Source organism: Populus trichocarpa, chromosome 6 (assembly GCF_000002775.5).
Source record: "Populus trichocarpa isolate Nisqually-1 chromosome 6, P.trichocarpa_v4.1, whole genome shotgun sequence".
NCBI classification, from domain to species: Eukaryota; Viridiplantae; Streptophyta; class Magnoliopsida; order Malpighiales; family Salicaceae; genus Populus; species Populus trichocarpa.
This window is the reverse complement of record NC_037290.2, coordinates 9,861,735-9,875,331: the sequence shown is the minus strand read 5'-3', so window position 1 is coordinate 9,875,331 and position 13,597 is coordinate 9,861,735. Positions and strand designations below refer to the sequence as shown.

The following is a 13,597-nucleotide window of genomic DNA, read 5'->3' as shown; positions in this document are numbered from 1 at the left end:
CCACCAGCATTCAGAGCACTCAGTACCATGGAAAGGAAACTTGACATTCCCAAAACCCTGTCTCTTTTCTCTAAGCTCATAATTTGCCAGTTTGCTTTTGCATGATTGTGCAACAAAAAGACCTCCCTACTCGATACCCCGAACACACCAATTTTTAAGATAAAACGCAAGCAACAAGCTCTAAGTTTTAGAGCATTAGCATGTGTGACTTGGTCACAATCATTTGATCCCAAATTGCCAGTTCATTTCTGATCCTGAAGCTTCATGAGTTTTCATAGCTACTTTCAGTCATTTATTGAAGATGGTTTAGACCACCTGCATAAGCAACATGTGAAAGAGAAAGGAACGAAAGCCCCATATTTAAAGGCCCAACAACAATAACTGCAGTAGCCACAGGAAGGAGGCAACAAGCCCCATATTTAAACAACACTAACTGCAGCAGCCATAGGAAGCGGCAACAATGGAATGCGGGAGTGTTTCATCTTGGCATGTATCTTACATCTTGGATCGAACCTTTTCAATCATTTCTCTTCTTTAAATCTTTCCAGAAGAGGACTTAGGGGCACTGTTTATAAATGTTACTCTCCGTAATCTGTTGACTGGTGCAACCTGTAGAGGGCAGAGAAAGCAATCAGTTGGCAAGCAAAAGATGTGTTCGAATTTCATCAATTTGGCAGAATGTATGTGCTGTTATTCATAGCAATGTTTCTGTGAGCACCGTTTAAGTATTGAAATGATAATATATTAGATTGGTTGGATTAATTCAGATTAACCTGCTAAATCTGTTATCCAAGTTATGAAACCCTGATAACTCTATAAAAAGAACATTAAAAAAAAATATTAACCACAATTCTCAATCAATCCAATGTTAAATAATATAATTGAAAACGAATTTCAATTAAAAAATGAGCTGAGTCGATTCAGATTAACTTTCTAAATATAGGTTATGAAATTAAGATAACTCCATAAAAAGTACATCAAAATAAATTTTGACGCTCAATTTACAATCTACCCAATATTGAATGATGAAATTAAAAAAAAAAAAAAAACCACCCAAATCAATAAAACAAACTCATAACTTTTTTTATTTTTGAGGACTATAGTGTAAAATGCATTGGCACTTCATTGTTCACTGCTAACATGAAATGTCGAGGGGTTTTAGTATATTACTAGGCTTTAGGTCCACATTTTGTTTCGAGTCACATAAAAAATATATAATTACATTAAAAAATATAAATAGTTATTTTTCCTATACATAATGAAATATTTAAAATGATGATTAAAAACTCGATTAGTGTATCATAATAAATTAATTGACCACCATAAACACTAATAAAATGAAAAAAAAGTTGACGTGACTTGTTCGACCAAGCGAGCAAATAGCAAACTGACTGCCTAACTAAAATGGTGATCTTTTTTTTTTTAAAAAAAAAAAAAACTCATATGTCATTCTAGTCTTGTTTAATTCTAGCTTAAACGTGAAAATAAAGAATTGCCAAAGGATTAAACAAGAAAAAAAATGAGGGAGTGAAATGAAAAAATGAAAACAAATTGTAACGACCCGGGTTTACACATGAAATTTACAACCTGGGTAATGGACATAACCATAATGAGTTAACCTAACTAGATAATTTATCTTTCTTTTTCCTTCCCTCATGCTCTTCTCGGTTGGACCTTTATTGAGTCTTAATTGATCACAAACCAGACTAAATCTAGAAGTATATAAAAGAGTTATGAAAGAATTGAAGTTAAAACTTTAAAAATATGTCATATTATATTGATCTCAGTCAGCTTTAATTAAAAAATAAAATTTAGAACTTAGGTCAAAATATGATTCCAATCGAGCATAATGTTTTTAAGCTAAGTTATAAAAAATGATGAAATTGTTGTTTTATTTATTTGAAGTTGAAAAACAAAATCAATGATAACAAAGGGTTAACTTTATTTTATTTTTAATTCAGGCGGGAATTCATTAAAAAAAGTCCTACATGTTATGTCACGACCTGTTGAATCATTAATTTGTGCCAAGGGCTTAATAGGGTCTAATATTTTTTTTTAATAAATTTATGTTGCACCTAAATATAGACTAAAATGAATTGCAAAAACAAAACCCATAAAAACCTAGGTGCAAGGGCCTAATAGGCCAGTGTGTCTGGGCATATGAAAAAAAAGAAGCAAGGGGCTTGGGCCTGCGCGCTGAGACCCTATATAATTTTTAATATTTTAAAGGGACAAACGACCTTTTTATGAAATAAATAAATCAGGCGACTTGTTGCCTGTCTGCCCAGAATCCGACTACCACAGTGGTGGTCGGAAAATCAGAGTAGAGATATTTTTGCCTAAAATTCTTTTTTTTTCCAACCCATTTTAACCATAAAACACCTTATAAACACTATCACAACACCTAGAAACCAATTTATCGATCTAAGAAACTCTAAATACGACCTCAACATATGAAATCAAACCGGGTTAGTTTTTTCTTCCTCGACCTCGATCTATTTTTTAGGTAATATCGAGGTTTGAGACAACCACCACTCAACTTTTTTTATCAAATGAAACCCGTGGACACAAATATCAACTAATTTGGTGGCCGAAATATGCAAAAATGATGACTTTCTCTCCCTATGCCAGAATCTGGTGAAATTTTCTCTCTTTAAAAAACCAGAAACTTAAAAACAATAGAAATGAGGTTGTGTATCAAAATTGAATTTAGAAACGTAAGGGACCAAAAAGGTCTAATTTTATAAATTAGAAGTGTAATTTTTACGTCGACTTAAACACAACTCATTTTCGACGCCTTTTCTAAGTTGATCCCCTGTCTTTCAATTTTTTTTTTAGCCAATAAAATTGATGCAATTGGGTGCTAATTTTACAACAAAAGGACGTAATAAAAAAGTTAAGGGACCAAAGTGAAAAAAATTAAAATAACACTACTCCATTCCACAGTTCTTTGTGAGTGCTTGAACAGTGTTTGACACAGATCAAAACACGTTGTTAGTATATTTAGTTATAGTTATAATAATGTATAATAATGTTTCAACCAAGGTTGTTAAAATCACGAGTTGACTCGTAAAATCTTACGATTTTACGAGTCAACATGTATCTAACATGCTAAATCGGACTAAAAATTCGAAACCAGTAAAATCGAACTTAATTCGTGCAAAATCGGTAAACTCGGTCCGATTTTACGAGTTTACTAAATTTATGATTTGAACCAAGCCGGTCCAAATTTGGCCTTAAAATATCTGTTGACTAGTTTTGCGAGATTGAACATATCTTTAAACCGTATATTGGATAAAACTAAAATTTTACAGGGAAATATTAGATACATGAAAATATATTGTGGTAAATTTTCAGGTCAAATGAAATTAGGAAAATAATATTTCAGAGGGTTAAAGTTAGTAAACTAATATTGTCAAATATGTCAAACAAGATATTTGTGTACTATTTGAGACATATCTAGAGTTACCGGTGAAATTTTGCTTCGATTAAAGTTGGGATGGAAACTAAACATCTTAAACTTTCCAACTATATATTGTAGGCCCATTAATTTATCCAAATGAGAGAGAACGACATGATTGAAGTCGGGAGAGAACAACATGTTTGAAATAAGGACTCAAATCTACCAAGAATATGCAAAAATTAAAGATTCAAGCTACATGGAGGAATTTTAATATGAAGTTTTTTTTTATTATTCTATTTTATTATTTTTAAATAATTATTTTTAATTTGAATTTTTTCTAACGCATTAGACATTATTTGGAGGTTTATTTCATTATTAAATTTATGTTAGTTAATTACCAATTTAAACTCATTAGCTTGCAACCTAAAAGGGGTCTATCAAGACTTATTGTGATGGGAACAACCAAGTTGTCACTAGGTTTATGTGTGCTTTCTACTTTTCAATGATTTCCATGTATTGAGAAATTTTGTTCTGAGATTTTTTATTTTTCATGTCATTAATTTATTGATTCATACTATCTATTTCTCTCATTTTATTTAGATTACTCATTGATTATAATATTGTAAACTCATTTTATCATATTTTAATGTAATTTAATTTCTTAACTAAAACTATTAATATATAACTTATGATTTTACAATTTAAATTTACAATCCAAGTTTATATTATATTTTTCGTATTTTTGACAACCTTAATTTCAACACAGGTATTGGGGTGAGTTGTTAGCAAATAGCAGTATATTGAGGGGGGGGGGGGGGGTTGGTTTGGGATAAAGAACGTCTACCTCCATTTTGTTGCTGAAGACGTGTTGGACTCTAGTTGGCAGTAATTAGGAGACAATATATCTTACTATTATGATCGGAGTTTAGATCCCAGCAGATATCTATCCAAATTCTGGTAAGAAACGTATAGCATTTTAGAATGCTTACTCGTCCAAGTCGCTAGCTTGAGCATGCATGACCTAGAAAAGGATGCTTTTATCTCCTCCATGGTCTTGGATGATAAAACTCAAATATCAAAAGGAAAGGTCACACTGCAACTCAAGGACTGCAAAGTCATTCGCTTCATTCAAAATCAATTAACAGTTCCAGTAATTTAGTGTTCCCCTGATCTCATATTTCAAATCTTATACAAAACTGAAAGCTACTAACCCACAATCTGGCATCAAGCCCCTTGTGGCTTACATCAATGGCCTTTTAGTCATGGAATCTGGAACGTCTTGCTAGCTCCAATGTAGAACCAATAATGCCAAGTACGGACCAGAAAATTGATACCAGCAGGGCCTAGATTACTGTTGCCATTAGGGGATCAAACAGACCTGAAGATCTCCTTGTATTTTTCTGGGCTGTCAAACCATGTCCGGGTGTTGATAATCTCCTTTTCCAACCAAAATGGATCTTCTTCCTTCATCTCATTCCACGACTGGAAGAATCTTTTCCACTTGTTCATGGCTCTCTTCAAACGAACACTTTTGCCTTTTCCAAAGAGAAACTTGAGATAATCTTTCCCTAGTCGAGTCAGCTCCTCGCCACTGATAATGTAGACATACTGCAGTAATTGGGCTAAAAAAGTTAAATGCGGTGCAACACAAGTATTTCTAGTAGACAACTGAAGCGACCATGGTTCAAACCATTTCAGGTGATACATTGTAATATAAAACATGAAAAACTTCGAAGGAATAGAGATTTATCATAGGGCTGTGGCTTGCAAGAGTAAAAGAAAAAACATAGCTGCACACACAAGCCAACAGAGGCAAATACTTTTGGAATTAAAAATAAAAAAAAAATGTCTTCCAATAAAAACAAAAAGAGACTAGGTTGCATTTTCAAGCAGGGGAGATTTTCAGTGATCATTTAGAAACAAAGAATGAAGGTTTTCCAGTTAGGAAAACCTTCATTCCTCGCTGCATTAGAAATAACACTACTGCCAATCACTTTTGTTTTACACAGACACACACAAAAGCAGCAAACAGCCGAGAATCAGTAGCTAGTAAATAAATACTATTAGTTCAGTTTTGGGCTAGTAACTAGCTGAAATGATGTTAGTCTATTTCAAGAACCTTTTATGGCAACTCTCTATTCCATAAGAGATAAATATGCTCAAAAACTTGCAAATTGAAACATTGAGTTGAAAAAAAACAGTGCCTTGAGCGACCCATATGCACCAAAGCAGAGGAAAAGAAAGATATTATTACCAGAAAGATAAAGCCAATAGTAGCTAATATCACTTGCATGGTTTCATCAATGATTCCAACAAGACCTTCATCCTCAGATTCTCCAGAACCATCTCCACCCCCACCCCCACCCCCACCACCACCACTTGGTGGATTTTTTTCGCTGCCTCCATCATAAAATTCTCGTTTTTCAATCTGCTGGCGCAGCATATCTTCTATTGATTGTCCCTTGAAACTTCCCATAGCTTTTTCAAGTGGATTCCACGCAAGTCCCTACAATTAAGAAGATCAGTCAAACATATACAGTGTTCCTTAATCATGACCAAGGCTTACAGAAATGACTCACAAGTACAGTACTCTCTTAGACATCAAATCCCTCCCTCCCTCTCATACAAAACAATTTTCAAGGCCCAAATACAGCATTCGGTTTATGCCCTTCACTATCGCATAAATTTATAGAACAAACAAACAAACAAGCATATAAATAAGATTCCACTCATGCAAACAGCAGGAAAAGAAGTCACCTAGATGACAAGGAAGAAAAGTGAGAAAACAAGAATATTTTGCCCAAGGTTAGCAGAAGAAGCAGACACTCACACATTGGTTTAATGCCCTTCACTATCACACACACACACACACACACACTCACTAAAAAAGGGCACCGCGTAACCATCAATATCCCACAGCATTCAATCAAATTATTATATGGTCAAGAACAACTATGTCAGGGATCCCTTTGGAAAGCATAACACACCTACTACAAAATTAAAATCTCAGAAATATCACTGAAAAAAATATGTAAGCAACCACGCACACCAAACAAAAACTTAAATAAGAGGCCTGGTACCTGGTTGTCTTTTTCGGACTTATCTTCACCACCAAGCAAGCAAACAGCTGAGCCATTCCGGTACTTCACCACAGGCTCACTTTTTTGGTGCTTCAATAAAGTGGCAAATTGTTGTTGCATCAAACCATTTGGAGGATATTTCAAAGACTTCATAGAAGAACCATTAACACGGGGCAATGGTAAAACACACAACGGTGCATCATTTTGACACCTTGATTGCGAAACTTTTGGAATAAAGAGAGAAGGACGGTGAACATTTGTCTGAATGCAGCTCGCCATCTAGACCAATCTTTCAACCCTCTCTTTGGGGATGCATTAAATCTCCCAAAAAAAAAACCTAAAATTTCAAACTTGAAGCGTCACTAAAGAATAGCTTAAATTGATAAAATTTCGAAGACTTAATAGAAGAACCAGCACCATCCATCTACCATTTGTTACAGTCTTTTTTCAAAAAGTACTCAAATTATGATCACATGTCCTTGCATTTGGTTGCAGAAAAGTCAGGATATTATAACCACAACAAGTTATGAGCAAGAATCCGGTGAAGACAAACACAATACCTGTGCTGCTGCGGCGTATACAGTTACCCGCATACATTAAGATACAGTTCAGTATTCTTTCTAAGAACCTAAATTTTACCCTGAAAGATTACTAACAAACATATTTTAATTCATTTCCGCAACAGGAAAAACAAATTTCTTTCTTCTTTTTTTTAAAAAGAGAGAGACTGGAAAAATGACCTTTCCCGATAAAAACTTTAAAAAATATATCAACAACAAATAATAACAGAAAGTATAAACAATAGAAAAAGTACTCAAATTATGATCACATGTCCTTGCATTTGGTTGCAGAAAAGTCAGGATATTATAACCACAACAAGTTATGAGCAAGAATCCGGTGAAGACAAACACAATACCTGTGCTGCTGCGGCGTATACAGTTACCCGCATACATTAAGATACAGTTCAGTATTCTTTCTAAGAACCTAAATTTTACCCTGAAAGATTACTAACAAACATATTTTAATTCATTTCCGCAACAGGAAAAACAAATTTCTTTCTTCTTTTTTTTAAAAAGAGAGAGACTGGAAAAATGACCTTTCCCGATAAAAACTTTAAAAAATATATCAACAACAAATAATAACAGAAAGTATAAACAATAGAAATTGAGAATCTCCATTCCAATCGATTTTTTGCAACCAAAAAAGCTCAATTTAAATCCGTATAACTCACCGGTGATTTTGAAAGCCGTAGAACTTTCCGGCGATTTTTGTCACTGTTGTGTTTACCTTTGTCTTTTCTTTCTTTCTGAAGATAGAATAGAGGAATTAGAGAGGATAAAAGAAAAACGTACCTATATGGTTTGGGCTCTTTTATTTTGGCGATTAAGGCGGTTTAACTTTAATGGGCCGGATTTCCTGGCCCATTAGGACCATTATTTTTCTTACACTCCTATCTATGTTAGTGTTAAAGTCTGTTTGTTTAATGTTTGTGCACGCTTCTTCCAGTCCTCCTCCTTCTCCAGTGCAGACAGCAGAAAGAGAAGGCTTTGTACTTCAAGTTTAGGCATGGATTTGATGGAAATTTACGAAATTGACCGGACAGTGGATTTCATTCACAGCAGAAACTTCACCAGAGTCGCTTTACAGGTAATTAATAATAATTAATTACATGGCTAAAACCTCTCTTTTTCTCTGCTAATTATATATCATTATTTAAAAAAAAATATAGTTTCCAGATGAGTTACTGAAGGATTGTACTAAAGTGGTGAGAGCTTTGAGGGAGAAAATTGCGAAACTGAAAGAACAAATTGGGGTTAGTTTGTTTGTAATGGCGGATTCAACGTATGGAAGTTGTTGTGTTGATGAAGTAGGAGCTTCGCGTATCAATGCTGATTGTGTTATTCATTACGGACACACTTGCCTTAGCCCGTGAGTACTACTTTTTATCTTCATTTCTTACATTTCAGCTTGTTTGTTCTTTTTTTTTTTTTTTTATGTTTTGTGTGTTTGATTTTGGCAGGACATCGACCCTTCCGGCTTTCTTTGTTTTTGGAAAAGCTATGATTGATGTATCAAGTTGTGCTGCAAGTTTATCGAATTATGCCTCAAATAACAGCAAGCCCTTTCTGGTATGATATAATGTTGCAATGTACGAATTTTTTTAAGCGATCCACATGGCAATGTGGTACTACTTTATCGTGATTTGAGCAATGTAGTTGTAGTTGAACTTATGATGAGCATGTAGGGTGGTTCATAATTTGCTTGCTTGTCCATCACAGTCTAGAAAATCTTAGTGGCTTCTCTGTAGCTGTTAAGTTCAAAATTGTGATGATCAAGTTGAGTTGGTGCTTTAAATTCCTTTTTGCTTGTAAATTTCTCCATCCGCAGTGAAGGAGATTGATTGAGTCTTGTTGGAAGAATCCCTTACTAACTCTACTAGCTGGCTAGTGTGTGCCTGGAGCTATATTAGGCATTGATTACCCTTGAGCCTAAAAGAAACAAAAAATCAAACATGAAGTTACTGATTTTCTTGTCTGCTAATAATTTGGGGGTCTTATAATTCTGAAGGTATAAAAGACACCTTTATTTGAGATATACTATCCATGTAACAAAGACTTTTGTTGGTACAACATAATGTTGCTATGTATATTCATGGCAACTATGACATTGGATGATAGGATCTTAGGATAAATGTGTGTTTTGAAGTTTAAAGAATTGATTGTTCTGGCATAGCTTACTGCCAGCAAGCACAATTGCGCAATTACTTATTTTTGGATATAGGTGCTTTTTGGACTGGAATATGCACATGCAATTCCATATATCAGAGAGGAACTGGTAGCAGCAGCATCCACACTATCTGGGTCCAAAACCAAGACTGTATTTCATTTTGCGGAAGTTATGTGTCCATTAATAAATCCTCCCGATTGCCATAAAGATTCTGGTGGGCTTCCCAGGTCAGTTGGTGATGGTGAGGTTAGCAATGAACTTGGTGTGGCAGCTTGTTCTAGACACACCATTGGAGGCTTGAGCTGGGAATTACCTAGTGGACAAAAAATGGAGGACTACTTGCTTTTATGGATTGGTTCGGACAATTCAGCATTTGCAAATGTTGTACTCACATTCAATGGATGCGAAATAGGTAGAAGTTGTTGCCATGTTTGCATTAAATTTGCTGTGAATTGTTTTTTGGATATTCACATGTGTGTGTTTGCTTAATGAATAACTTGCATTTGTTGCTTTACCAAAATTCAGGTGCCTGCATTCTGATGGTGGTGGAGATATTCTTGTTTGTATTACTGTGCTTCTGTGTGTATGTTTTGTGTTTACAATTCTTCCCCACAACCTAGAAAATTTTCAGTTTCTGGTTGCTTAACTGCCTTTATTTATAAGCCATGTTAGCTCCATTCCCGTTTATCTTCTGATAATATTGATATGGTGTTTTTCCTTTTAAACTCAAGCTATGCTTTTGCATGTATTTTTCTCATTGAGCTTATTTGCTAGTATGGTTGTGAGAACCTCAAAATATTTTGATTTGATTGCTCTGGCCTGTCAGTTGATATCCTAAGTCCTTAAAATTATTTGCTTAATTGCTCAGAATGTGAAACATTTTCAGTTAAGCATCTGCATAATTGGGTACTATCCAATATTAAAATATGCCAGCTGTATTTCTTTTCTTTTATCTTCTTAAACAAATGCTGAATTTGATTTGGTGGCGGTGGGTTTAGTCAGATATGATGCCAATGGAAATTTCTTGGGAACAGATTTATCTCAACAGAGAAGGATTCTGAAGCGTAGGTATTATTTATGAGATAAAAGTTTTGTTCTCCCTTTGTCTTCTTCTCTGAATTTTTTCCTCCTAATTTTCTGTATTCATGTCATGTAGCTCTGTTGCTTGGTTCATTGTGTTAGTGATATTACATGCAGATATTACCTAGTGGAGAAGGCAAAAGATGCTAACATTGTTGGGATTTTGGTGGGAACTCTCGGAGTAGGTATGTCATTTCTGGTGATTTTATCTAATTTTGTATTTATAGTTACATCTGTGGTTTTGCATTCCTGGGGGGTCATCTTTCCAGCATTTCATTATTTTACCATTTAACTTCCACTTTTATACCAGTCTGGAACTCTGGCTCCTGTGCAGTTCTGAAATGCACTGCCATTTATTCCTGAATCCTGAGCATGTTCATGTTCTGCACTCTTCTTTCAAGACGTTTCTTTTACCTGCTGAGAACTGGATTCTTAATTTTATCCCCTTTTATGTCTCTATGTGCATATGTGCAATGTATATATGTATATATACAAACACCACGCTTAGATGTGCATGTAGTCAAACTCCGGTGATCTGCACTTTTTTCACTATTCTAGTTCTTATCTATTGGTCTTTCTTTGACTTTAGTTCCTAGAGTTTGTCTTAGAATAATAAACACCCATTGATGGGAAATCTTACCAGAATCTGGAAATTATTCCTGGGTTTGACTTTGAATGACTATGGGATATCCTGCTTGTATATGGTTATTCCTTTGAGTTCATTCTAAAAATTGTTTTGAAGTTGAATTCTAATATTCCTAGGAGAATGAACATCTAATAACTAATAAGATCTGTTCATTTTAGCTTTGCTTTAAGACAACAAGACCATTTTTACGTGATATCTGGAATACTACAAAGTTTCTTCTTCTTACTTCTTTGGGACTAATACATGCTGTATGCTTATAGATAATGTATTACTAGTGTTCTATTCTTAATGTAGTATAGACAATCAGTTGTTCAATGTGCTTCCATTTGGTGCAGCTGGTTACCTCAATATGATCCATCAGATGAAAGACCTGATCACTGGTGCAGGGAAAAAGGTCTATACTCTTGTCATGGGAAGGCCAAATCCTGCAAAGCTTGCCAACTTCCCTGAAGTAAACCCAATTATCTGACTCGGAAGATTGTCTACTTTTAGTTATGGATGTTAGAATTTTGAGTTGCATAATGACTATATTCTGTTTGTGGCAGTGTGATGTTTTTATCTATGTCTCCTGTGCCCAAACTGCTCTACTGGATAGCAAAGACTTCTATGCTCCAGTTATTACTCCATTTGAGGCCATGCTAGCTTTCAACAGGTTTGAATTTGTTACACCTGCAAGCTAAAAATTGACTTCCTAGCAAAATGCTTAATCCAACTTCTATTTTGTAAATCTCATCGATCTCCTCTTTTCCTTTTGTTCTGTTCCGCCTCATTATTAATAGGTTAAGTTATGTGGTTCCAATTTTTTTTCCTCCTTTGAAACCCAAGGGATAGTCTAATAGCAGGTGCTTCTGCCATCTAGTTAGAAGAGTAGGCTAAGCAGGTTATCCATCATACTTACTAAAGCAGCGGCAATAGGTCCAGCAGTTCATTAATCCTCTTCACTGGAATAAACCTCTATCTCTTCCATTTTATTCTCTCTCCCTTAAAAACAGAGTGATGCCACATCAGAGCAACATATAGACCGTGATTTGACTTTTGAGTTGGCATTGTAAGGTGGATGGAGGAGGGGATTTGGAGGGAGAGTAATTGCATTCCAAAATTTATGTTTACATATAGAATTCATCATCCCGGGAATTCTGGGTATTCATTCACTTCCAAATCCTCATTTATCAGAATTGCATTTTGCAGAGGAAGTGAATGGACAGGAGCATATGTGATGGAATTCAGGGATTTGATTACTTCATCTCCAGTGGAAGTGAAGAGTTACTCTGAAGAAGCACGGTTTTCTTTTGTGCAAGGCAGATATGTTGAAGATTTTGATTTGCAAGGTAGTCTTACCTGCTTCCAGTTCTCTGTTGCATGTGGATTATTGGAGTTGTACCTTTGAATGATAAAACTTGGAAATAATGCATGATTGTCTAAGCTGTTGTTGTTTACTTCTGTTAATGATAGAAAAGGGACGAGGCCATGAGGATAATACCATAATTCTATCCTCGTTTTCTGCAGTGTCATGGATGAAAAGCATGTTGGAATTTATTACTCTTCATTGTTTCAGCATTAGTTTTTTTTTTTTCTTGATGAAATAGTAAATGTTTATTATTATTAATGGTGGTATAGTGATGGAAAGCAAAGTGAAAAATGCACTAGATGAATTGGTGATTCATCATCCATTATTTTCTCATATTTGTGAGTCTTGGGTTCTCTTTTTTCAAATTATGGACCATGATTTGCTTTGAGATGTTGAACTTAATGTAACCTTACCTAAACTTTCTTGAGAATTCCATTGATGCATTCATTCCACATCTTACATGCTGTAGTGATTTAACAAAATATTTGAATTGTTGCACAAACAGAGAAAAAAGAAGAAGAAAATGAAGGAGTTCTAGCTTTGGCAAATGCAACAGAGAAGGCTCTAAAATTGCAGGACAGAAGTTCTAATTCTCTCACCAAGGGCACAGTGCGATCCGGGGCAGATTATTTTGCAACTCGGTCTTATCATGGTCTTGACATGCACGGTGATGATTCTATGCTGGAGCCATATCTAATTGGCAGAACTGGAAAGGCATCAGGTTACCAACATGAGAAAGGCGAGTAGGATAGTTTTGGTTATTTTACTGAAATTGTGAGACATAGCAAGAGAAAGTGAAAGGTTAACCCTGGAAGCGAGCTCCTAGAATTTCTGGGGGGTGAGCCTGGCTGGGAGAAAATTGAGGTCCATGTTTTGCTTCTTGACAAGTGATGCCTGATCAAAATTTTTTAGTGGTCCATTTTGTTGTTGAGTTTACCTGCATGGAAACAAGGATATAATATTTGTGTTTGCTTTCTTAGCATTTGGTTTTGTAATCCCAGGAAATGATGATCAACAACAGCAACAAAGATAGAATTGGCTATTGCATTTTGCTATTAATGCAAGACTGTGATTTCATTTTGCTTTCCTGCGTTCACTGTTTTATTAAAGTATGTACGAGTCAAGTATAGTTATGAAATCTCGATCTAACCTGATGGGTTGACCCGGTGATTTGATGACTCGGAGCTTGGCTTCACAGTGTTGTTTGTTGTACATAAAATCATTAAAGAAATCCACAAGTCCCTCCGTCATGAATAAAACTAGTGACCAGGGCCTCTGACGCCGGGTCCTGATGCAAGCCAACAACCCATGTT

The 13,597-nt window shown here is 35.2% G+C and overlaps 2 protein-coding genes across 3 annotated transcripts; one reads left to right on the top strand and one right to left on the bottom strand.

The window, feature by feature from the left end:
- Nucleotides 1-4,497: 4,497 nt before the first annotated feature.
- On the bottom strand, nucleotides 4,498-7,848 carry LOC18100151 (uncharacterized). The gene is made up of 4 exons (XM_052453799.1): nucleotides 7,715-7,848; nucleotides 6,484-6,820; nucleotides 5,658-5,909; nucleotides 4,498-5,011 (listed from the first exon to the last, which is right to left on the bottom strand). Exons 2-4 carry the CDS (start codon nucleotides 6,760-6,762, stop codon nucleotides 4,772-4,774), a joined length of 771 nt encoding a protein of 256 aa, XP_052309759.1. The 5' UTR covers nucleotides 6,763-6,820; nucleotides 7,715-7,848; the 3' UTR covers nucleotides 4,498-4,771.
- Nucleotides 7,849-7,944: 96 nt separating this feature from the next.
- LOC18100150 (uncharacterized) lies at nucleotides 7,945-13,365 on the top strand. Of its 2 annotated transcripts, none has more exons than XM_052453798.1 (10): nucleotides 7,945-8,130; nucleotides 8,213-8,412; nucleotides 8,504-8,612; nucleotides 9,265-9,622; nucleotides 10,209-10,278; nucleotides 10,408-10,475; nucleotides 11,272-11,387; nucleotides 11,482-11,588; nucleotides 12,125-12,267; nucleotides 12,792-13,365. In XM_052453798.1, exons 1-10 carry the CDS (start codon nucleotides 8,050-8,052, stop codon nucleotides 12,809-12,811), a joined length of 1,272 nt encoding a protein of 423 aa, XP_052309758.1. In that variant the 5' UTR covers nucleotides 7,945-8,049; the 3' UTR covers nucleotides 12,812-13,365. The 2 variants fall into 2 exon arrangements, with proteins under 2 accessions (XP_052309758.1, XP_006381405.1); XM_006381343.3 differs by having other exon boundaries at nucleotides 7,946-8,130; nucleotides 12,125-12,264; nucleotides 12,790-13,365.
- Nucleotides 13,366-13,597: the final 232 nt, after the last annotated feature.

Excerpts from the sequence above, each read along its gene's own strand:
- LOC18100151 (XM_052453799.1), bottom strand. The coding sequence starts at position 6,762 with ATGGCGAGCTGCATTCAGACAAATGTTCACCGTCCTTCTCTCTTTATT. Across the intron at positions 5,910-6,483 it reads AGTCCGAAAAAGACAACCAG|GGACTTGCGTGGAATCCACT; the intron begins GTACCAGGCCTC and ends TCTTAATTGTAG. Across the intron at positions 5,012-5,657 it reads CTATTGGCTTTATCTTTCTG|TATGTCTACATTATCAGTGG; the intron begins GTAATAATATCT and ends CAATTACTGCAG.
- LOC18100150 (XM_006381343.3), top strand. The coding sequence starts at position 8,050 with ATGGATTTGATGGAAATTTACGAAATTGACCGGACAGTGGATTTCATT. Across the intron at positions 8,131-8,212 it reads TCACCAGAGTCGCTTTACAG|TTTCCAGATGAGTTACTGAA; the intron begins GTAATTAATAAT and ends AAAAAAATATAG. Across the intron at positions 8,413-8,503 it reads GGACACACTTGCCTTAGCCC|GACATCGACCCTTCCGGCTT; the intron begins GTGAGTACTACT and ends TGATTTTGGCAG.